Source organism: Haliaeetus albicilla, chromosome 23, assembly GCF_947461875.1.
Source record: "Haliaeetus albicilla chromosome 23, bHalAlb1.1, whole genome shotgun sequence".
NCBI classification, from domain to species: Eukaryota; Metazoa; Chordata; class Aves; order Accipitriformes; family Accipitridae; genus Haliaeetus; species Haliaeetus albicilla.
The window spans coordinates 17,928,063-17,950,982 of record NC_091505.1 but is presented as its reverse complement, the minus strand read 5'-3'; the positions used below and the strand labels follow the sequence as shown (position 1 = coordinate 17,950,982).

The window sequence follows — 22,920 nt, the reverse complement described above, 5'->3', positions numbered from 1 at the left end:
TTAGAGTAAGCACACAGCTGAGGCACAGATAATAGCAGCAGCAGCTTCAGAAGCCCCTACCCATCCTACAGCCATGGATTCAAGTGACCTACCAGTCCTTCTGCTTGCATAGACAATTTGTAGCCAAAGTCACAGCCAAACTGCTTACAAACAATATAAAACTTGAGACCTATCAACTGGTCAAACTAATGTGATCTGTGTCCACGTAGTGAAGGCCTAATTAACAAGAAAGGAAACAAGTCAGCTAGAGTTGTGCAGTTTTATTTTGAACAAAAAACAGTGTCGGTATTTTTAATAAAGACTACATTACACTAAATGCATGTACATTTGTAAGAAGATATCTAGTTGTAAAGAAGGTGCAGGATAATATGTACAATCATAGTTAAGTTAAAAAAATTCACATTTTACATAGATTTACTTGACAGTCCTATGCTTTCATGGTATATAAATGGTAACCAAAAGAGGTAACAAAAAAAAACAAAACACAAGGAATTTCAGCTGGAGGACTGTATAATGCACTCATTTTTCAAATAAACTAGTTCACGGAATTTTTATTTGTCCTAAATCAAATTTTGGATATAATTTTTAGAAATATTAGAATTAACATATTCAATGAGTATAATGATGTAAACATTTTTCCAATAGTGCCATTTCCTTCCACAAAAATCTGTATTTTATGCTGTAGTCTGCTCTTCAGCTTTTACAAATTAGAATAATTACACAGGATGTTTTTCAATACATGGTAAAAATCATCAAACAGCAAGGGAGATATGTTCAAAAGACACTTTGAAGCTTTTCAGTCCACTTTCACAACACTGTAAATCTTACTTACAAACCAGAAACAGGCAAAAAATCCAATAGTCCCTAAAATGAGAAAGTGAAAATGGTTAGTTTATCTTCCAGTTTGCTCTGAGAGAAAAATCTAACAAGTACTTCCCAGCAGGACAGAATATAACATTGTAATCCAGCTAACTATCCAGAATAACAGCACTTGTTAAATTTAACAACACACATTCATCCCTAGGCTAAGTTATTGATTTAGATCAAAGATGATTTTTAGGATCAGGCTGCTTGATGTACATTTAAACCACTGAAGGTGATGCTACTATCACCACTAGCAGGCACACAGCACCATTCAAGAAACTGACTTTTATATGCACACAAAGTCAACACTTACCTGGGTTTTCTAGGTCTACAATAGTTCACAGCCACCTAAGAATTATGACACAAACCAAGGCCTTGGGAAAAGTCACCTGGCCCAGTTTTCTGCTCATTGTGCTCTATTTATATTCCAGAACAGGAAACTTCTTACTCTGTATATCCTATTACTTCCTTTTGCTAATGCAATGCTCGGAGTACTACGGAAGTTGGGAGCAAGCATCAAATGAAACTAGCAGTGGCACAAACCAACACACATAATTTTGTGTAACATATATTCAAGCTGCAGATTTTCTTGTCACAGGTCACTATAGATAAAAGAAACATACACTAGTTTGGGCAATTGAACAAGTTCATGAACAAAGAAATCCAAAAGCTATTAATTACAGAGACACCATTTCAAGTGCTAAAAAAGCCCTTGAGCCACAGCTGATGGGAGGCTGGGAGAAAGCACCAGTACATGCTTGCCCTATTCTCACACCCCTTCCTGGGAGTACTGCTGTTAGGGTGCTTGGGTAGCAGAACCTGTGGTCTGGTTTGGTATAGCCTTTCTTAATTTCTTACCAATACAGTTCTTCAGTCACCCAACCCAATGGTTGGAGAAAAAAAACCCCACAACTACCTTCTAGAAAGACTGTGGGCCACATGTCAAGTCCTGTGGCTCCAGTTAGCCCAATATAGAGTAAGATGATGGAGAGGTGACACTGAATGAGATTAGTCTATACCAATTTTCTGGTTTTAAGCTGAAGAACAAGTCTGTAATTTGCACCCTGCAGTCACTATTACGGGGCAACTGCAAAGACATTATCCATCACATTTATTTTTAAATTACTTTAAGAACTTAGTATGCAAGGAGACATTAAGTACCATACAATTAATTAAGTCTTAAGCCTCTAAGGGAAGCAATGCATTGCTCCTCATGCTTTTACCTAGGAGTAAACTGCCACACAGATGTTAAGCCTTACCAGCTAGAAAAAGGGAAGGTCTCAGTTTCAGCTGAATTCACTCTCAAAGACCCAGCTACATGCCAGCCCTGTGACAGCCCTTACCAGCTACACTATAGGCACTTGCAAGATCATGCACTCAAGCTCCTCCAGTTTTACCTTCATCCTTTTCTGTTTGTACAGCCCACATTTAACATCAGCTCCAACTTTTTTCGCTATTTCATTGTGACTGGTTTACTAACTAGGAGGTTCTTTATTAAGCACTTGTCTTTTCTACATTCATTACATTTCTGTCTTTCAGACCACATCTACACATTTGATAAGTGAGGAACCTGTCTTTGGATGCTTATTATCTATATGCCAATTCTTGTATTCTTTGTGCTGCCATGTATATTTGCAGTTAAAGGCTTTTTGACAGCCTACTATTATATGCCACAGATTACCCTTTCCCTCCAAGTTTGCAGTTATCATCCTCTGAAACAGTAGGAGATGGCAGATTTACTGCTGTTGATAGGAGATCAGACACCAGCCACAGAAGGAATTTAATTCCTTTGTAGGCTTGACATCGCTAAGTCTTTGCAGTTTATGGTCAATTCTCACTCCTTCCTACTGTGTCCAATACTCCAATATCAGCATTGTTACTCTAAGCCTTACGCTCATGGTTTTTTCCTAATAATGGTTCTCAGCATCTGCTTTCTAGTTGTTTTTATAATATAGCCCACTTTGAGCCTTTTATGGCTTTGAAAGCAATGCTTCTTCCAAATGTGTAACAAATGAGATATCTTAAAAATCTATCTGCTGTTCTAGAACAAAACTGTAATATCATAACTAAAATGTAGAACTTCAACACAAGAATGAGATTTTCCACACAGTTTTCTGAGCATGCCATAACTTAATATGGGAACACCCTCTAAATCTACAGTATTTTCCTCCAATCCTTGTCACTCTAAATCTTTCTGATACACCAGCTTTCTATAAAACATGGCCTCATTCATAGCAGAAACTGACAACTTCCTACTGTGAACAAGCATTTCATCTATAAACAGATTTTCACAGGTTTCAGTAACATTGATTTTCAACTTCCCTCCTAAAAAAGTCTGTTTAGCAAATCAAAGACCAAGTAGCCCTGCTCTTTTTTTAAACTTTATCAGAAATTTTGCCAATGTAGTGGAACTAGAGTAAGACTATTTCCTAACGCAAGCAGTAAGTGGTAATGTTTGTCAGACACCAGATTTGAACCATGAACTTATAAGCTCAGGAGAGAAAGGCTAGACTCATCACCAAGATACAGCCTTATGTAGTCAGTACCCTCCCTGGTCAGCAGTTTCCTTCTGTTGTTACCTCCACATCGATAATTAGGGCTTACCAGTACCGTAATTTCTTCTTCCTTCCCATGAACAAACTTATCCTAGAAATTCCAGATGTGGATACCTCTATGGACCCGCAACTTCAAAAACAGCATCAAATTAAGGACCCCCAAAGTACTTCTCCTAAACAGTATACTTGATGCTCAAAGATCAGAATGGTTTAAAGGTGCTGGCAGAATCACAACTAGGTTGAAAATCTGCCTCAAGAATCCAACTCCAGATCTAGAAGTGAGAATTAATCACAGCAAATCAACTAGGCATTTTTAGTGCTCTCTTTTTTAATTAAGATGGGCCAAACACTCAGACTAGGAACTTCCAAAAGCTCAGGTCAGCACAGAGTTGTGTTGATATTACAAAAGGGGTATTAATAGACAGAAACATTATTTATAAGCTGCTTTAAGTTGTAGAGCTGCTTTATCTACAGGATTGCTTACGGTACTGGAGCAAAGAGCATAACTTTTTTTTGAAGAACGTAAGAGTACACTGCTTGGTTCCACTGAAATTCAGTGGTTTTTCCACCTCAGACCTGGGGGTGCTTGTGGTTCCACGAACTGCTAAGAGGTTCACAAAAAGTAATTCAGTCAAAAAGCTTCCAATTTTCTGTACAGGAGTAAATATCCCAACCAGAAAGGGATATGAAAATGAATAATGATTGGGGAAGAAGAACAACTCTGAACTAGTTTGGCCTGTTTGAAAATTCTAGCTAGAAAGTTTTCTACATTTTAGCTCATTTCACAATTTTGCCACATGTTCCAAATTTTAGCACTTTGTACAGAAAACTTCAACATACTGGATCTTTAGGCCAGTGCTGACCAGCATAACAGGTTCTCAGATTCCCCTTTTAACTACTTTGACTAAGGCCAATCTTAAAATACAGATAAGTGCGTGATCAGTTTCCTACAACTGTGGCTCTACCCAGTAAAATTACCATCATTAGTTGCACTAGTTAAACTACAACCTTGTCACCTCAAGTAGCATGGCTTAAAATGTATTTTCTTGAAAAGCATACTCAGCTCTTCAATCCTGAGCATTTTACCAAGCACATCTTGCAGCAAAATTAGAATAATCCCTTACTTAAAATGTGCCTCTCATTAGAATAGCAGGACTATTTAGGTAAGCTTTAGATAAGACCACCCTAAGATCTTGCTTATATTTGTTTCTTTCAAAACACATCCAAACTGAAACCAAAGTTTTGAAGCACTATCAACAAGTAGCATACCGCTTCAGCTTACTGCTTCACTGACAGACATCAGTGAACACAACATGACAGAAAACAGATACCGAAAGGTGTTTTTTAAAGCCATTTAAAAAATTCTAACAGCAAGTATTTAAAAAAACAAAGAAAACACAACCCCCAAACCCAACCCCCAAACAAACAAACAAAAAAAACCCCACTAGCTGAAAGAGTTGAGACCTCTAAAATTATTTTCTGATTGATCTAAAATCCCTTCCACTGTAAGGTTTTTACAGCTTTCATATGCACATCTCTATCAAACAACACAGCACAAAGATACCATGCCTGACACCAATTCCTCCAATGAGCCTGTAAAATCTGTTTGTTTCAACCTAATATTACAAATTAGTTTCATGGCTAATGTTTACTTCAACCAATCCTAACCACTCACCAGCTTAAATTAAATGAAAAAGCATTTAAACTACATACATTTAAGAACTTACTTTTGTGGGGTAGACTTTTATTTTTCCCTAAGTGGGTGACCTTCATATTTTAAGATTCTGCCTTTCTAAATAACCACTACTAGTCTAGGAAACTGATGCCATCCTAGTGCACTGCAGCCCACTGTACATCACTGATCATCCTAGGGAGGTACAGCTAAAAGATCATTTTTGCAGGAGCTATTTAAAATTCAAGAACCCAGTTGTGAAGATGTCTCAGGTAATTTCTCTAGCCAAGAAGCAAAATATGTCCAATACATGCATTTATACTTACTAGAGAGACACTGACACCTCAGTTGTTTTTTGATCTTTCTGTCCTCCAATTTATATACTGTTGAATACTCTGGTCTGCAATATATATACTACCACTCAGCAACAGTTTTCTTATACACAGAAAGATCTTAAGACACAGAAAGCCAGCATCTAACTGGGTAAGGGAAAGTTATTAGTAAACTAGCTTAAATTCAAAATTAAAAACAAGGATTACTGCACAGAATAATGCCAAAATACATTAATCAGACTGTTCTGCTCTATTCATTTCTTCTAGCTTTATTGTTTAATGAAGAAAAAAGAATTCAAAGCACGAACAGATTGTAAGAAAGCAAATAGAAAAGCACTCTGCACTTGGCTGATACTTCTTATGTACCTTAAAAGCTCTCTGTATCATACTGGTTTCAATCACCGCACAGTGGTGGGTGCTTCAGAATCTTGGATTCTAAACACAATCTATCCAGAAGATCAAAACTCAATTTTGAAAATGGCATTAACTCACAAGTGAAAATGATGTTCAAAAATAGAGGTCACTGTAAAGCAACATGCTTTGACTATGTTCAGCATTTTTTCGTCTCCTAGCATAAAATGCATGTAATCATGTAGCTATCCCCATTCAACCACACTTATTATTTCTTGAAAGATTAGCTGCACTTTGTACATTAAAATAAAATTCTCTTGTTTGGGTGTGCACATTAATTGTTAGATTTCACCGGTCAGATCATATTATTGTCGTTGTTGCCATACAAGCATTCAGTTTCTATTTACTTATTCATTATGATCTCTTTTGTAATGTCCACAGTAACACAACACACCGCCACATAGGAGGTATTAACACTGCCCTTTATATTTCTGTCACAGTTGCTGAGACCTAATAGGCAAGAATAGAGAAAACCAAAATACCTAGTGCTAACTTAAGTGGAACAGATCAAGGTCCCATTTTCAGAACACACATACAGGAAGAACACTATTAATGCAAACAGCGTGTAAAGTTACATTAGCAAGCTCCCTCACCTCCATAAACTTGTGAAGGACTAAACCCTTATTTTCCAAAGCAAGTGCTATTAAGGAATATTTTATAAAACAAAGCAAAGTTAGGCGTCTTCTGCTTGAGTCATCTATCTAGAATGGCTTACATTTCAGCCCAAAAATCAATCATCAAACTAAATACGGGAAAGAAATTTATCACAGCATTTATTACACACTGCCTATTATACCTATTACCTTCATAGTGACTAGCTATTCTATTAAATGTAAAACAAACAAACAAAAAAAAACCCCAAAACAAAACCAAAAACCAACCAGACACTTGCAAAAGTAACAGTAGCACAGTTTATTGTTGTACTTTTGGGGCCTCACTGGCCTCCACATCAAGAACTCCAGGATCAGCACATCTGAAGCTTTTAATACCGTTTCAGCAGCTGCCATGACAATTTCAATTATCATTTTATATATGAAAGGGATATTTTTAATTCTACCAATTTGCATCTTGTAAGTGAAATTGAAATTGGCAGAATAGCAACTAACCTATGCTAAAACCCAGACACATATTAACATATTGCTTTAGTTTAAAAGTAATTAAGACATTTTGGACTATAGTTTGGGGTTTTTTTAAATATATATATAGATATAAAGGACATCTGGAGCTTGCCTGTTTCACCAGGATTTAAGCAGGGGTTTAACTGGCAATAAGCCAATGTCTATGTTTGCCTTCTAATAATTAAAAATTAAAAGAATTAAATTCTCCTCTTCTCCCTTCCCCCCCTTTTTAAAACTTTTTTTTTTACTTTCTGTTGAAGAGACATAGGTCTAAATAATAAACAGTAATAAAAATCCAGCAATAAGTGCCAGTTAACCTTGTTAAATATGATTTCTACAGAGTAACTGCTTTGTTCGAACGCATACAGTAATTTTCTTCAGTGTTTTATTATGAACAGTGCTTTTTTTGCCTCATATCAACCAATATTAGAGGCAACAAAGATGAAAGAGGTCCTTCTCACTGCTGAACAGACAAACTTGAAGTCTGATGCTAAGACTTACTTTCATGACTTATTTTAGCCACTCTTTTTTAACCACATCGAGGGAGTTAAGTGATGCATTTCATAAAGCCAACACAAAGTAATTACAGCAGGTTTCAATAATCAGGCAGATGTTAAGAAGTAACAACCCGAACCATCATGCCATCCACAGAGAGATCCTCTATTACAAATCTTAGGAATGAATGCAAAGGTTAGTTTTATGAACAACCCATTATATATGAACAAGCATTTTCTCTAGTTCTACCACTGCAGTACTTCATGATGCTAAGCAGTGATACATAAGAAAATCTGACTTCATGTGTTAAAACTACATACACAACCAGCAGCAGTATGATGAACACCAATATAAAATGCCCCTGGCTATTTTTAAGGGCCAGTACCCTTCAAAGAGCTTCTAATTTCATCTAACACATGGTAAATCTGGCAGAGATTTCACATCAAATCAACCTCGAAATTATAGTTTGAGCCAAATGATTATGAACATTAGAGTAATTCTGTAGAAGACATTTAGTCTGCATGAGTAACATCAGAAAAGTTAAGACTACTAAAAATGGAGAGCCATATTTCAAATAGGTTCCTCCAGTTAAAGTACATTCCTGCCATTAAGAAGTGGTGCTTAATGAGCAGGTAAGACCACCTCTAACAGTACTAGAACTCTCTATCGTCAACATTCACTTTTTTCCCAGCACCAATCTGCTTCACCTGCTAATAGTGAAAGCTGAAAACATCTTTTATTCTCCATATGCAGAGTGCAGTATCTCTAACTATAGAGCTTCTAGAAGCAATTATGAAATCCAGAATCAAGTTAAACTTCCCTGATACAAAGTAAACGAGAACGGCACTTTGAAAATATAATGGTTTGAACTCACTGCTAAAATAATATGCAATAAAGGAAAATTAATTATACTATAAATAAATGTAATTTCAAGTTAGAAAAAAAACCCTTAAAGAATATCTTCCTGTGATATGTGGTGTCACAAACTATAAAAGTAACACTGCCTAAAGAGTCATAAATTGTATTTAATGTTTCAGATAGTCTAAATTTCACCTAGTGTTTCTCATTTCAAAACCAGAAATCCCTGCATTCATTTTAGTTTGAACAATGGACTTACCTGTGAAAAGGAAAAAAATCAAGACCATGATCATCGTGTAACCAAAGTATAAAATGGTGCTAGCAGTTCCTGTTATCTGGAGTTTAGAGAAGAAGTAATGAACTGCATAGATAAAGAGATAAACTGCTGTAAAGCTGCTCGTCAAGAATGATCGCCACCACCAATGATAATCCTGAAAGAAACAATAAACCATTCAGTAAGAGACATCACGTAGAAAACAGAATATAAGTAATCCGGTTAAAAAAATAACATTGTCTTACGAAATACATTTAATTCTTCAAAATTTATCTTAGAAAAAGAAAAATTCCAACATAGCCTGTAGCTACTTTTGACCTTCTCACTCAGCTGTATTGCTTACATGCTTACATTATGAACATGAAATTATTCTAAGATGAAGGCTGTTTATTTTTGCTTATCTGCTGCAAACAGTGGATTTTGAAGAAAAAGGCACATTTCCCAAGAGTGGCCAAAACAGCCATGTCAAGGGTTGACAATACAATCCATTCACAGCATCCAGCACATCACAATACACGTGAATACCTCAACTCTATTTCTAACATCTTCCAACTACAAGTGGTATCTACATCAAAACTGTACTTTTTACCTCTGCACACAGGTGAAAGTAGCACAGCAAAACTGTAGCCTCAGAACATGTAATTAGAAGAATTATGAAAACTAGGAACAGGAAACCAAACATGTAGTACATCTGATGCGACCTAAAATAAAAAATAAAATAAAGAGTCTAATTTTTGGTTGAAGTTCTCTGAGTTACTTTACAGTGTTACCTGGCCAGATGCTAAGGTAATTAAAAAAAAAAAAAAAAAAAAATCCACACCACTGGGGCAACTTTGTCTATAGCACTATTGGCCAATTCATAAAAAGTTTTTTTTTACTCTATCTGAATGTACTCTGTAAATAAAACTACTGTTCAAAGTCCTCAGTTATACTTCCCTTGAAATAACCTTCAATCAGCTTTCACAGAGAACAGTTACAGGCAGTTTCCAGAAATGGTTATCACTTCAGGCCTCCTTTAGCTTCCTTAACACTCACATCACCTGTAGTCTCTTCCCAAGTTACAATACCCACTTCCTTCCTACTACTGCAGCTAAGTTTTCCAAGTGTTTCTGCATCTCCTCACTACATCCAATCAGATGCTCCTCCATTTCCAGTCTATCCCCTGACCAAGTCTGACTCCAATACAATGACTAACCAAACACCAAAACACTCAAAAAAAAAAAAAAAAATCAATGGAAATATGCTTGTTTACTTTTAATCTGGGGTCATTCAGATAAGGGAAGTAACCAAACACCTTTATTGAGTGATGGTGACAATTATACTGCAAGTGTACGATTTGACAGAGGGAGTGGAAGTTGCATGTTCCTTCCATGCTCCCCTTCTGTAGGATAAATAATGAGAAACAATTTGGGAATTCAGTAATTTCAACTACAAAAGGCCAGAGTGTACCTGTTTGTCAGCTGATTACATTTTCCAGCTACATTACACGGTTTCTACTTTTGTTGAGGACTAATATGAAAGGCTAACGTATCTAATATATTTGCATTTAAGAATACATTTAGAAAACTGTTCTGTAAGAAATCTCAACATAAACAGAGGACACCGTGACAACTTAGCACCTTCAGGTTAATATTTTCTCTTGAAAAACAATATATTAAACATTTCATATTTACACTGTGAATGTTATGAAAGATTGCACTGGCTTAATTTTCCATGCATCTGCTTGACTAGGTTTTGACAAGATTTAGGACTGATGTGGATGTTTCACAGGCAGTGGAGTCTTTGTTTTGCAGAACATGGAATCCCAAATTCTTGACCTGATTCTGATTTAAAAGCTGAAACTGCTAGATCATATTAGTTTCATAAATCATAATATAATTGCACAACAGATTAGGCTCCACCTAACCACAACAGCATTAAACCGTGTTTGTGCCGTTCAGAGCGAGGAAGATAAAACAAGGAAACAGGAGTCAAATTTCATACTTTGCAGTTGTCAATAAGAACAACTAGTTTTATAATTTCTAAGCACAGGAATAAATATGCAGATTCTGGAAATTCCACAAAAGTCTGCAAGAAGATCAAAAATTCTATGAATTGGTTTATTCCTCATATTCATTGGTTTGGGATGTTCAAACTCAACTGTGTGTTTATTATCAAACCAGCATAACTAGAACAACAAAAAAGTGATACTCACCAAATGCTATTCAGAATGAAAAAAAGTTGAATAAAAATACAGCCAAAGGGCAAGATACCACCCATCACAATACCAGGCAACGGTTTTGTGAAAAAGGACTGTTCTGGAATTTGGCGAGGAATCTGGTTTGTACGAACTGGATGTTCAATAGGCTTCGAAAAAAATTAAGATAAATTGTTACATCATCAATAAGATTGCTTTTCCCTAATATTAGCATCTAAAGATTTGATAAACATACCTTTATTTTCATCTATCAGCCATCAGAAGTTACCAAACAAGAAAACTACAAACTTGATATCCATCATTAGGAAAAAACACATATGCTTTAGATATTCCAACTATTGGTCAGTAAGCAAGTCAGAACAAAAGGAAAGAAATCTGTTCAGTCCTTAATTAAAAAAAAGTTTTCTTAGTCGTCTGGCATTATCTCAAACTAGTGAAGTACACACTGAAGTACTTCTGAAGTACTACTTCAAAAATGAAACTGCTGAGGTATTCCTAAAATACAAAAGGCAAGCAAGACATCCAAGAGCACTATTAAAATCTGATTCTAATGAATAGACAGAAAAAAAAAAGTTTAGTGTGACATTACAAGCATATACTCAGTTTCAAAATCATGATAAAATAAAACATCATTTTACAGTCATAGGGCCATAGATGTTTCAATCCAACCAGTTCTTGTGTGCTTAGGGATTCAATGGCTCAACTGCAGAAGACAAGTGTATTTCAAAACTGTATTCAAAGAGCCCTACCTTCTCTTTGAAGCCAAAATATGCACCAACAAAGGTTAGTGGGACTGAAATTCCAAACCACATAGCTAGGATAGCAACCAAAGTGCCAAAAGGGATGGCAGCTGAGGATCCTTTTACCCACAGAATGAGATTCATAATGAAGAAATCAGCAAAGACAATCCTAAAAAATATCAGAAAATATATTAAAATATTCAGTAAAGAATAAATATCAGTTAATATTAAAAAACACAAGTCTGTATCAGAAAAATTTAGCTTCTTGCAATCTTTCATTCCCTAACAGTCCTGGTTACTTTCAGCAATTGTTCAGTTAACGTAAAAACGCTTGCAACACTCAATGCCTATAATGCAAGAATCTATGGTAAAGCCACTGTTTAAATAAAGACTCTGCACATAAAACCAAAAACTAACAAAGATTCAAGTGTAAAGACCTATACAAAGAATACTAAAAGGTAAAATAAATATAAAACCCCTCCTATCTGAATTACCTTTCCTATTATTGCCAGTCATTTAATTCCTTTATTTAGGTCCTTTCTAACCAGTAAATTCCCTCTGAAAAAACAGTGATAGGAAAACCTCATATTTAGGAAGCCACACATTACTGTCACAACAAACATCTACCTGTTGCTGTTGTGTCACAGCAACATGCTAGCAGAAGGGTGCATTAAAAAGGGCTCTTCCATACAAGAATCTTCGTATCAACACCTTATGCAGTCACACAGTTAAGTAGCCCACGCCTTTTGAGAATTTAAATAAAGACTACATCAGTCATCACATCTCTCTGGACCTGTTCTTCCCTCCACAGTTAAGTGCATCTACCTCATTTTCTAAACATCCTGGGAAAACACTAGAAAACAACTCCAAGACATATGATGAAGACTTCAAACCCATCCCATTCTGAAAGCAAAGCAAAATGTACTACAAGGGAACCCCATATAAAAGCCTGCTTGAATTTCCATTATTCATGGATTCAGAGATGTATCACAGAAAATTCAGCCTCAGGAAGGGCCCCTTCAAAGTGCACCATTGTCTGGATTTTGTTAAAAAAGTGTTCCTGACGCAGAATTTACACTGCCCTGAAGTGAACATGCATCTTCCACTGTATTTAATTTAAAAAGGAAGGAGGAAGGATTAGAGCAATAGGCAGGCTCCTTTTTCCCTAGGAGAGGCCTTACACTTGCCAGAACTGTTTGGGAGAATAGACTTGTTAAATAAGCACACCCAAACAACCCCTGGTGTAAGCATTTGTTGAACAAAAAATAAAAATCAAATCCATTTTAGAAGTCTTGCTAATCTTTATCATCTGTCCAAGCTCATAACACAGACCCCACTTACCCCCTCCAAAGTCAGAAAAAAATATTGCAAATATGAACTCCCATCAGTCTACTGAGACTATAACGGCCTTAGGCTGTTTATGATATTATGCAAATTCACTGAACTAGCATAGCATAATCAAGACATCTGTTCCTATTCTACCATCCCCAATCATTTTACTTCCTCTGTGAAACTTAATTTATTTCGGAGTTTAAATGATCAGCACAGTATTTCTTCCACTGATAAATATTTTCTTCTCTCTCAAGATAATATCTAAATGACAGCAGGGAGACTGAAGCACATTTTGTTTAGAAATAAGATTTCCTCGTAGAAATACTACACTCAGTTGTTATCAAATGCATCACATTTCATTTGATGAAATTCTACTATACTCAAAACCAAATCATGTTTTATTCATTTTGGGCTTTTTGGGGGGAGAGATACCTTAAAAAATTATTTATAACCTTTTCCTCAACTTTTGCCAAGGACATTTGTCAAAGGGTAGCTTCAGTTGCAACCAAGAAATACAGAAGACTTGCAGAAGAAATTAGTTTCTGTTCCCTTTTTTCACTGACCTAATTCTCATGGAAGGTCTTGAGAGCTACGAGAAAACAAAAGGTAGGAGACCTATCACCCTTCCCAAGCATGACAGTATTGGCCATAGTATGATACATGCTACAGCCATATCCAAAACTGGACACTACCTGTATTTAAATAAAAGTTATAACCCATTTAAGAGAATCTCTGCATCATTCTCACCCAGAAGCATAGTAAATATCTACTGTTTAGTATAGCAGTACATAGTTATTTAGTGTACCAAAAAAAAAAATCTAAATTACATATCCTGTGTCCTTTTCAGTAACACAGTTACAAGAAAACACTGATATTATAACTAAGGTAACAGAGGTTCTGCCTAAAAGTTTGTTTCTGCCTATTTACAGAAGAGCACTAAAAACACTCCAAATTTACCACAAAACCACGTACATTCTAACAAAGTAACCATACCTATTAACAGTTAAGACAGGATTACCTGGAACATACCCAGTGCTGTGGTACCAAATTGGAATTACGCCATCACTATGCCTAATGTTCTGGTGCAGTGCTTCTCAAAGGCTGTGACACTACCTTGCAAGAGAGTCCTCCTACCCCCACAGCTGATTACAAAACAAGATGCTAAGAAGCTGTATTCTAGAGTACTAGGCTCCAGCTCCTCAAAATTCACTTTTCTTCATATTTGCAGATAGGCAATATACAAAAGGAACAGCAACTTGGAGAACAATAAAGAAAATAATCACACAAACAAGCATCATAATTTACTTCCCTCCCACCTCATTCATTTATACTTAAGAATAAAGGAAAGAACGAGGGGAAACAATACTAACCCAGGGCAAAGCAGAGCTGTAAGCAAAACGTTTGTCTTCCACTTCTCGCCTCTAAATGCTGAGGGGAAAAAGTAAAAACAATTTCAAGTTCAGAACTTTTTCCAACTATTTTGTAGTACAGCAGCAAGAAGCAGATTTGTTGCCTGAGTCACCAGCTCCAGTCTGAGGTCTATATTAACCCAAGCAATTCTGAATTTAACCTGCTGTCACATTAAACAAATGCACGTACTTACTCTTGTACATTCTAGCAGACACGTAACCAGCTGGAGTTCCTAGTAAGACCCACAATACAACTGCACAGGTCATCAAAGCACCACGGTTGGCAGGAGAAAGAAAACCAAGGCAAGCTAGGACTAAAGAAACAAAAAGATTTAGTCATTAGTGGACACACATCAAAATCCTCCTGTAACACATATCACTGTACAGGTTTATCCCTTTCACTACCAGATATTTAAATGAAGACTATGTGCATAAGCTCTCATATATCCCCATCACATGACCATACCCCTGATGTCACTGTTTCATTCATAATAAAGCATTATTTCCCCCTCATCTTTTAAATAGAAAATTTCTCATAGCCAAAAGACTGAAAAATAAAATGCCACATGGAGACGAACAGTGAACCTGAACCAAATTTCAGCTTGAAAAAGTCTGCTTCCAAAATCCTACAGTCCTCCTGTAAACATCCACGGTCAATACTTACGCATGCTAAGGAACAACAGAAGTTTAATATGTGGCATAAATGACATCTGAGAACAGTAGGTCTGGAGAAGCCAAAAACTTTGACAGAGCTAAGGGTTGGGGTTTTTTTGGTTGGAAGAGGAAGTTGTTGGAGTTTTTTTAGGTTTTGGTGGGTTTTTTGGTTTGGGGTTTTTTTTTGTTTGTGTTTTTTAAGATAGAAATAAGTGCAAAGATAGAAGATCTTAGACACATGGAGTCATTTGCTTGCAATTCCACAAAAGGCTCTCAGCCACCACGATGGATAACATTTTCCTCAAGAATGCGCTGTCTTGAAAATAAGCCTCTTTATTAGAAGAGGGCTGCCTGTGTCTGAACTAATTGTAGAGGCCAGCCCAGAGATACTCTCAGAAAGGAGTTTGTTAGTGATCTCTAGTGGGAAATTTTGTTTTTAAACAGAAAAAGGACTCTCCCCCCCACCATTTCTTTCTATACTACACTGGTTGCACAGGAAACTATCACAGTTAAGTAAGTCAGAGTTGTGATCAACACTGAAAGACAAGCCCATCAAGAAAATTCTATTAATCTTATAGCATCATGTAATGAATAGGAAAAAAAACCAGCTCATCTATGAAAGACAAAAAAATCTGAATAAAACCTGGAGAACAGAATTTGAAAAATTCTTATTTTGTAAAAAGTATCAGTACACTTCCCAATTCTACTGTACAGTAAGAAAAGGAATGGTTATGTACTTTATAGATAACATATAATAAAACACCAGCTTCTGACAGGTTACATCATCACATGGATATATAGCTATTCATGGTAGGCTCTCATATTATCTCAATGTTGTGCCAGTATTATTTCATTGGCATGCATTCTTGCTCATATTTCTGCATGGCTGCAGGCTGTTGTGTCAAATGTATTAGATGGAAAGTGTTCCGAGAACATTAAAGCTTTGATTACATGTCTTTGAACTTGCATTACTGGATCCTTGGATAATTTACACCATGACAAACTGGTTTTGTTTTTTAACAAGAAACTTGTAACAAGGACACTTCATTTCTGCAATCATGAAAAATCTGAACTAGCCCAGATACCACAACATTTTGAACGAGACCGCTTACAACAGCGTTACTGGAGCTATCTAGATTATTGTTATGAAAGAGCATTAATATTTTATTTTACTAAAGGAAGGACTTCATTTTCAAAAGAAGACTTCTATCATTTATTTCATAATATTGCATCTTTCTTACACTATTATACTACAAACACATCACCTTAATAAAAGTTACTTACATAAAGTAATAAATGTCATAATGAAAATTTGTGTTCCTTGCCCCAAAAAGACAGACAGTAACATTCCCTTCCTTGGAGGTCTAAACACATCTCCATGAACCAGCTTCCAGCCAAATTCCTCTTGGGCATCTTCCTGTATAAAATCAACAATGTCTTTAGCAAAGATACATAATGCAGTAGTGAATTAACACAAACAAGATGCAAAATGCATATTTAAAGTTTGATTAACTTCCAGTTTAGATCCAAAGACAGACTAATTGCATGTGATTCATCACTCATTGATTTTATAACCCCCTAATGGTTCAGTGAAAGAAAAAGGCAGGATTTATCAAGAAAATCCTCATCTCAGAGCAAGAAAAAACAAAATGTAATTAGCTAAACCATATAATGTCATTTTAAATTTAAAACTAAAACAAAGCCTTCCATTTAATTTAACTTGGATTATAGCATTTCAATCTAGTTCAAGCATTTATCTTTTTTGCTTTCATTACAAAGCACATTGGTCTCAATGACATCATTGGAAAGGAATGAAATGGTCCCTGTACTCCAGAAGAAAGTCTGGTCCCTAGAATCACTGGGGGCAAGTACCAACACTGTTTGTCCCACTGCCAGAGGTGAATAGATGGATGGCATAGGGTGGGGATCCTCAGTCCAGTGGCTCCAAGGAACCACTGCTGAAGAATAAAACTTCTCAATAAAGTCACTCAAAACAAACACCTCCCCTCATAAAAAAACCCAAACACACATGATCACAAACAACCCCTCAAGACCACCACTCTCTTCCTCATAAAGTTAAAAGCTACAGGTTTCATTCAACCTAGAAGTATTGAGTTTAGTTCAACGGACTGCTTATCACTAGAATTACAGCACACAAAAAAATAGGGTAAGAAAGAACACAGACCAAACTGGCGAATGACACAGAGCACCTCAACTTGCGACAGATTATGTAATTTTTTTTTTTTTTCTGGAAGATTATCTTTGCCTTCCCCATACTGATTATCCTGGTTTCAGCTGGGATAGAATTAACTGTCTTCCTAGTAGCTGGTACAGTGCTATGTTTTGAGTTCAGTATGTGAAGAATGTTGATAACGCTGATGTTTTCAGTTGTTGCTAAGTAGTGTTTAGAATAAAGTCAAGGATTTTTCAGCTTCTCATGCCCAGCCAGCGAGAAAGCTGGAGGGGCACAAGACGTTGGCACAGGACAGAGCCAGGGCAGCTGACCCAAACTGGCCAACGGGGTATTCCATACCATGGGACGTCACATCTAGTATAGGAACTGGGGGGAGTGGGGGCAGGGGATTGCCGCTCGGGGACTAGCTGGGTGTCGATCGGTAGGTGGTGAGCAATTGCACTGCGCATCATTTGTACATTCCTATCCTTTTATTATTACTGTTGTCATTTTATTAGTGTTATCATTATTAGTTTCTTCTTTTCTGTTCTATTAAACCGTTCTTAACTCAACCCACGAGTTTTACTCCTTTTCCCGATTTTCTCCCCCAATTTTCCATTCAAGCTACATGGTGCTTAGTTGCTGGCTGGGGTTAAACCATGACACTGATACAGCTGCTTGCATTTATTGGCTACAAATTACTCTCAGAAGTCTGATATGCTAATACAAAAACTGAAAACTATTAAATACAAGATAACACCTTGATAAAAAAAAAAAACAAAACCAAAAACTATGCCTGCAAAGAAAATAACAACAGGTATCTAGGTATAATTCCGACACATCAGTGCTCTTCCAGTAAAGAAAGGTTTATTTGGTTAAAGAAGCATAAAGACCACACTTTCCTGTAAGTCTGAACTTGAACTAATTGTGATGATGATGATGAGAAAGCTATTGAGGAAAAAGACATCGACAGAAAAAAGACTTTTCCTAGGTAGTTTTAAGTAAGAAATAAAAGAATTTAAAAGGTTACCATCTGAAGCAAATCTTCATCTGTTTTCAAAATGGTGAACACTAAGCAGAAATAAATACTCAGTACTTTAGTTCCTGACAGAACAAGGAAAATGTTGTACAAATTTGGAACAGCTGGTATTACATTTATTATCAACACCTGATCTGGCAAATGCACTCAAAAGACACCCTCTGGTTCTAATACAAACTTTAAAACATATAGCCACATAGTAATACCTTGGGTTGAGAGAGAGAGAGAGAGAGAGAGAGAGAGACACCCAGGTTGGCAGATTGAGACTCCTGATTTATCTTGTATGGGCCCAGAGCGTTGGTCTCAAAGCTCGATTTTTATTAAAACTCTTCTGATACAGGCCAATTAGCTGTAAGTCAGTATTTTCCAGACTTTGTTTAAAGACTTCAGCAGTATTTTATATTGCTAACCTTTACCATTCAAAGATGAGGATAAGAATTGTACAACTAATCCAAGTAGGAAGCTACACTTTATCATTATAAAAAAAAATATTTGAGGTAAATCTAAAGATATGCTAAAAATTACTCTAAATTTTAAAAAAGTGCAGTAATCCTCAATTTATCCACTAATTTAGCCTAGTTCTCAAAATATTCTAACAAAGATTTAAGTCCCCTACACTCAAGTAGTCATGATCAAAGAGATTTAAAAAAAAAAAAAAAAAGAGAGAAAAGAGTTTTACCTCTCACTGTTGAAAACATACTGACATGAATTCTCTTAAGTTCAGTTCAGGAATCTTTTCTTAGTCATAAGACCCTAGAAGTAATTTAATTATTTCTAAACACTTCATTAACATAGGTCTTGCTAAATCTACATTACACTAAAAGCCAGTTGGTATTAGCTGAACGTTAAATGCGCATACTAAGACCACAATCACTGGCTTGTGCATCGATCTGTTTTCGAGTAGAATCACCAGCATTCCCTAAGTGTGAGATGCTAATTTTCTTCATTGCAGCTTCCTCAGTCCAGGTCCTCTTTTGCACAATTATTTCACACTTTTTAAAGTCAGGTCCTTGAACTGCAACAGATCTTTAAGTCTGTTACAACTGGCAAGAAAATAAAAAAGTGTGGTTTTTTTTGAAAGTCACACCTATCCCTGCTGTTATACATAAAAACTAATCAAGCTTCTACAAGTCTTGCTCTTTACTACATTAAGAATGACCAACTAATAAAGACAACACAGCATAAGATATTGAACATAATTTAATTGAGAGATCAAACAGGAGCTTCACAAAAACGATCAGTTAAAGGATGTGGAAAAATTATTCCACTTTAATTACTGTCTGGATTTGCATTAACAAAAGATATTTAATATCAAAAACACAAAAAAGAATAAAAATACTTTCAGATGTTTTAGTTTCAACATGAAACATTTTTGTGCATTTTAAAGTATTTCTTTATCCAGACAGACAGCAACAACAGTGAAAATTCAAAACTTTGTAGTATCTGACACTATTTCTCATCTTTGGCTTGCAAGTACTACTTTACCAATGAGAAAGAGTAATTTTTACTCAGCCTTTCACTCACAGTCAACTGGTCAAGTCTCTTTAATTCACAATCAGTTATATTCTCTTCCACCAAGGCAGCAGACCTACCCCTTTCCCATTTTAAGGGGTACGTATTTCAAAAGAACTCACAACAGGTTCAGTCAGATGGCAACAAGCTTCAGTCACTATGTTAAGTCAGACAAACCAGGCTCAGTTTGACACAGTGATCACCACGGAATTGTATTTAAAAAGCAAAAAAATCATTTACACACACACCAAGTAGTTCTAACACAGCTAGAGATCAGAAGTTGTGCTGCACATGAACTGGAATATTCTTATCTCCTAACCGGAGACAAAGTATGTGATTCCACCACACTTTCTAGCCACAGACAAAACGCAACATCAATTTGTATTAGCCTATGTTAATCAAAATCTCTCCCATAACATTTAGCAAGACAACTACCACTCCTCACACTAATTTTACTCCACTATTAGCCATTGGTTTAATTTTTAATCCTTTTTGCAATAATCACCTAATACAGTTTTTTAAAAATATATTGCTTTATGAAGTTGCATAGCATCATTCTTCTCATGAAATTTAGACCACAAACTTTCCAAACTTCACAAGTCACGTGCTAACTACAAACTGCTATAAAGAAATACCACCTTGGAATTGGAAAAGTTACAGCGACTGAGCTTCCTAATGCAGCTTCATTACAATAGGGACAATACCTGGCTGCAATAGTTTTAAGCCTGATCTCCCACAGAGGGGATAAAACAAGTTATCAATAAAAATAACTGTTGTCTTCCCAAGTTTGGTTTGTTCAGACTATAAAACACATTTTTAGACAGAAAATATGCCCAGGTGGGTTTCTAGGCTACAAATACCTCTGCATCAGATACAAGTGCACGTCCTGTGCTAAGGCCACATAACGACTTAAAACAGGGCAGCATCGACAAGGAATCTTACATATAATCCCAGGTCGCCAGAGTCACAGAATCACTCAGTGGCTAACGCTGGAAGGGACCTCTGGAGGTCATCTTGTCCAACCCCCCTGCTCAAGCAGGGCTCCTAAAGCAGGTTACCCAGACCCATGTCCAGATGGCTTTTGAATATCTCCAAGGATGGAGATTCCATATATAACACACTGGCTGCTTAGGTCAATGTCACCCCACCAGCTACATGTCCAGACTGACTCCATAATGCAACCACAGGACTCAGGAGCAATGGCCACATCTTGATGGTGAACCAATGCCGGAACACTTTTCAATGTCTGCACTGTGTCTTGTGGCTGTTGGTATACCATGAAAGTATTTATTAAAAAAAGAGGCCTTCCTTGGTTGAGATCTTGGAACAAAGGGATTTAACATTTCAAAATCAAGTTCGTTCACTACCAAAAAGTTTCTGTGAATCACTCCACATACTTCTAAAACCTGAAGTCTGTCTTTGCACATTACAAGTTCATCAAATGACACTAGAAAAGTAAGACTGCCACATCTGCCCATGTATTCCTGCTGTTAGAAAAGATGAAATAACAATAAAGCTATTTTTAACTCCCAGATATATTAGCACGTATCAAATTCTTGGTAGCTATGCATCTCTTTAGATTGTATTCAAAACTAATTGATAAGACAACACTATCTCCGGAAAAACATGCTCATGTAAAAGCTGTAAATCTTACTCACAGAAGAATCAATCTGGTTGTATCTTGCAATGTCTTTATGAAGAGTCCTCAGAATGATCATAGCCACCATGCCAGATAAGAAGAGAACAATTACGAGGGAATTCATTATACTGTAGATAAAGAAAAAGTCAAACTTTCAATCCACTTATTCAGGTTTCAGGACATGAACTCCAATTCATACCACATGTACAGCTCAAGTCTGAGGAATAGCCTTAGATATTCAGACTTCACTTAAGTCATTCAGACCTTTTAGTATCTTTGCACCCAGAGAAGATAAACTTTTAAGTTGTGTACCTTTACGATTTCTTAGGAGACAGAAATGAGAAGAATTGTATTTTATGATATATTGTTAATTCTCAAGACCGTTACGTATTGCTTTTATTTTCCTCCTCATATAGCTCAGAAGTAATTTCCCTAGTGAAACAGCTACAGCTCTTAAAGCAAACTTTGTCAAATAGATTTTATATCTTTCAACCAATGAAATCTACATCACACGACTTAATATTTTGTGGAGACATAATTAATCAGATTAGCCTTTTCAAACACTTTATATTGCAAAACATTAACATTTCAACATAAATGATCTACTTACTTGATATCATTTGCATGGTACAGAGGGAAATAAGTAAGAGCTTTTCATATACATCTTTTACTCATGAAAAAAAGCCCTTCTTTTTACTGTAAGCAGCTGCTGAGTACAAAACACACAGTACACATATGTACCTCTCATTTGGCAGTTAGGGAAAGCCAGACAGTAACAATAAGAACACCGCAGAGTGGCAATGTCTCAAAAGTTCTACAGAATGGAGATGATAAAGTAAAACGATGGAAGCTGCTTTCCTTTTGGACACTGATGGTGCATTCCTTTGCTGAAACGCAATACTACAGTTGCTCCCAAGAGATGGAAGACTGATAAAAGTTACTTCACATATGAAAACAAGAAAGTTTTCTTGCCTGAAAACTGACTTTGTTCTACCACAGCAGAAGTTATATATCCCTGGAAGCACAAAGAAGAAATCTTTGTGCTCCCCTGCAAGGTTATTCACTGTATAAATGCAAATCTTACCTAAACCACTGGATGTTCGTATGTGGCATGGACTCCAAAATATAGTCCCATCTGGAAGCCCACTTAATATTATTTTTTTCCTACAAAGAAATTAAATAGCCATTAACAGAAACAAGTACAAGTTTGTTGCAGTCTCTGAGAAGGAATAAGCACATCAAATCTCTTCCACAAACCTTCCATTCAGCATTAATATCTAAGCTTGGTATCAACCCTGGATGTTAGACCTCCCTCTTGCATTAATTCATCTCTTCAGCCTCTCAAAGAATATCTTGTTTATTGAAGTCTCCTATCCACGTCTTCTGCCTTCAACTGAGGCTTCACTAAGCCTCATCTTTCTGTGATTCAGTATGTAGCTGCCTGCAGCTCCCAAATGCATGCTGAAAAACAATCATGCCATCACTACAAGATACACCCAGCATAGCACACTGATCTTGAAACTTCAACTTTGTTAAACATACTCTGTGAATATGTTTCTAGTTTCCCCTGGAATTTTTTTCTCTCATCACCTTTAATGTACTTAGCACAGGCTTCCTCACTCCCTGCCATAATGCTGTCTGATACA

The 22,920-nt window shown here is 36.3% G+C and overlaps 1 protein-coding gene across 1 annotated transcript in view; it reads right to left on the bottom strand.

Annotated features, from left to right (window-relative positions):
- Positions 1–245: 245 nt before the first annotated feature.
- The window catches only part of LOC104313273 (transmembrane 9 superfamily member 2), a 34,110-nt gene continuing 11,435 nt past the window's right edge, over positions 246–22,920 (bottom strand). The window contains exons 8-17 of the mRNA XM_069811466.1: positions 22,359–22,438; positions 21,294–21,402; positions 16,196–16,328; positions 14,452–14,571; positions 14,219–14,276; positions 11,526–11,685; positions 10,774–10,925; positions 9,169–9,280; positions 8,565–8,736; positions 246–864 (exon numbers count right to left, since the gene is read on the bottom strand). Coding sequence (XP_069667567.1) covers positions 797–864; positions 8,565–8,736; positions 9,169–9,280; positions 10,774–10,925; positions 11,526–11,685; positions 14,219–14,276; positions 14,452–14,571; positions 16,196–16,328; positions 21,294–21,402; positions 22,359–22,438 — 1,164 coding nt within the window. The 3' untranslated portion in view covers positions 246–796. The remainder of the gene's footprint in view (positions 865–8,564; positions 8,737–9,168; positions 9,281–10,773; positions 10,926–11,525; positions 11,686–14,218; positions 14,277–14,451; positions 14,572–16,195; positions 16,329–21,293; positions 21,403–22,358; positions 22,439–22,920) is intronic.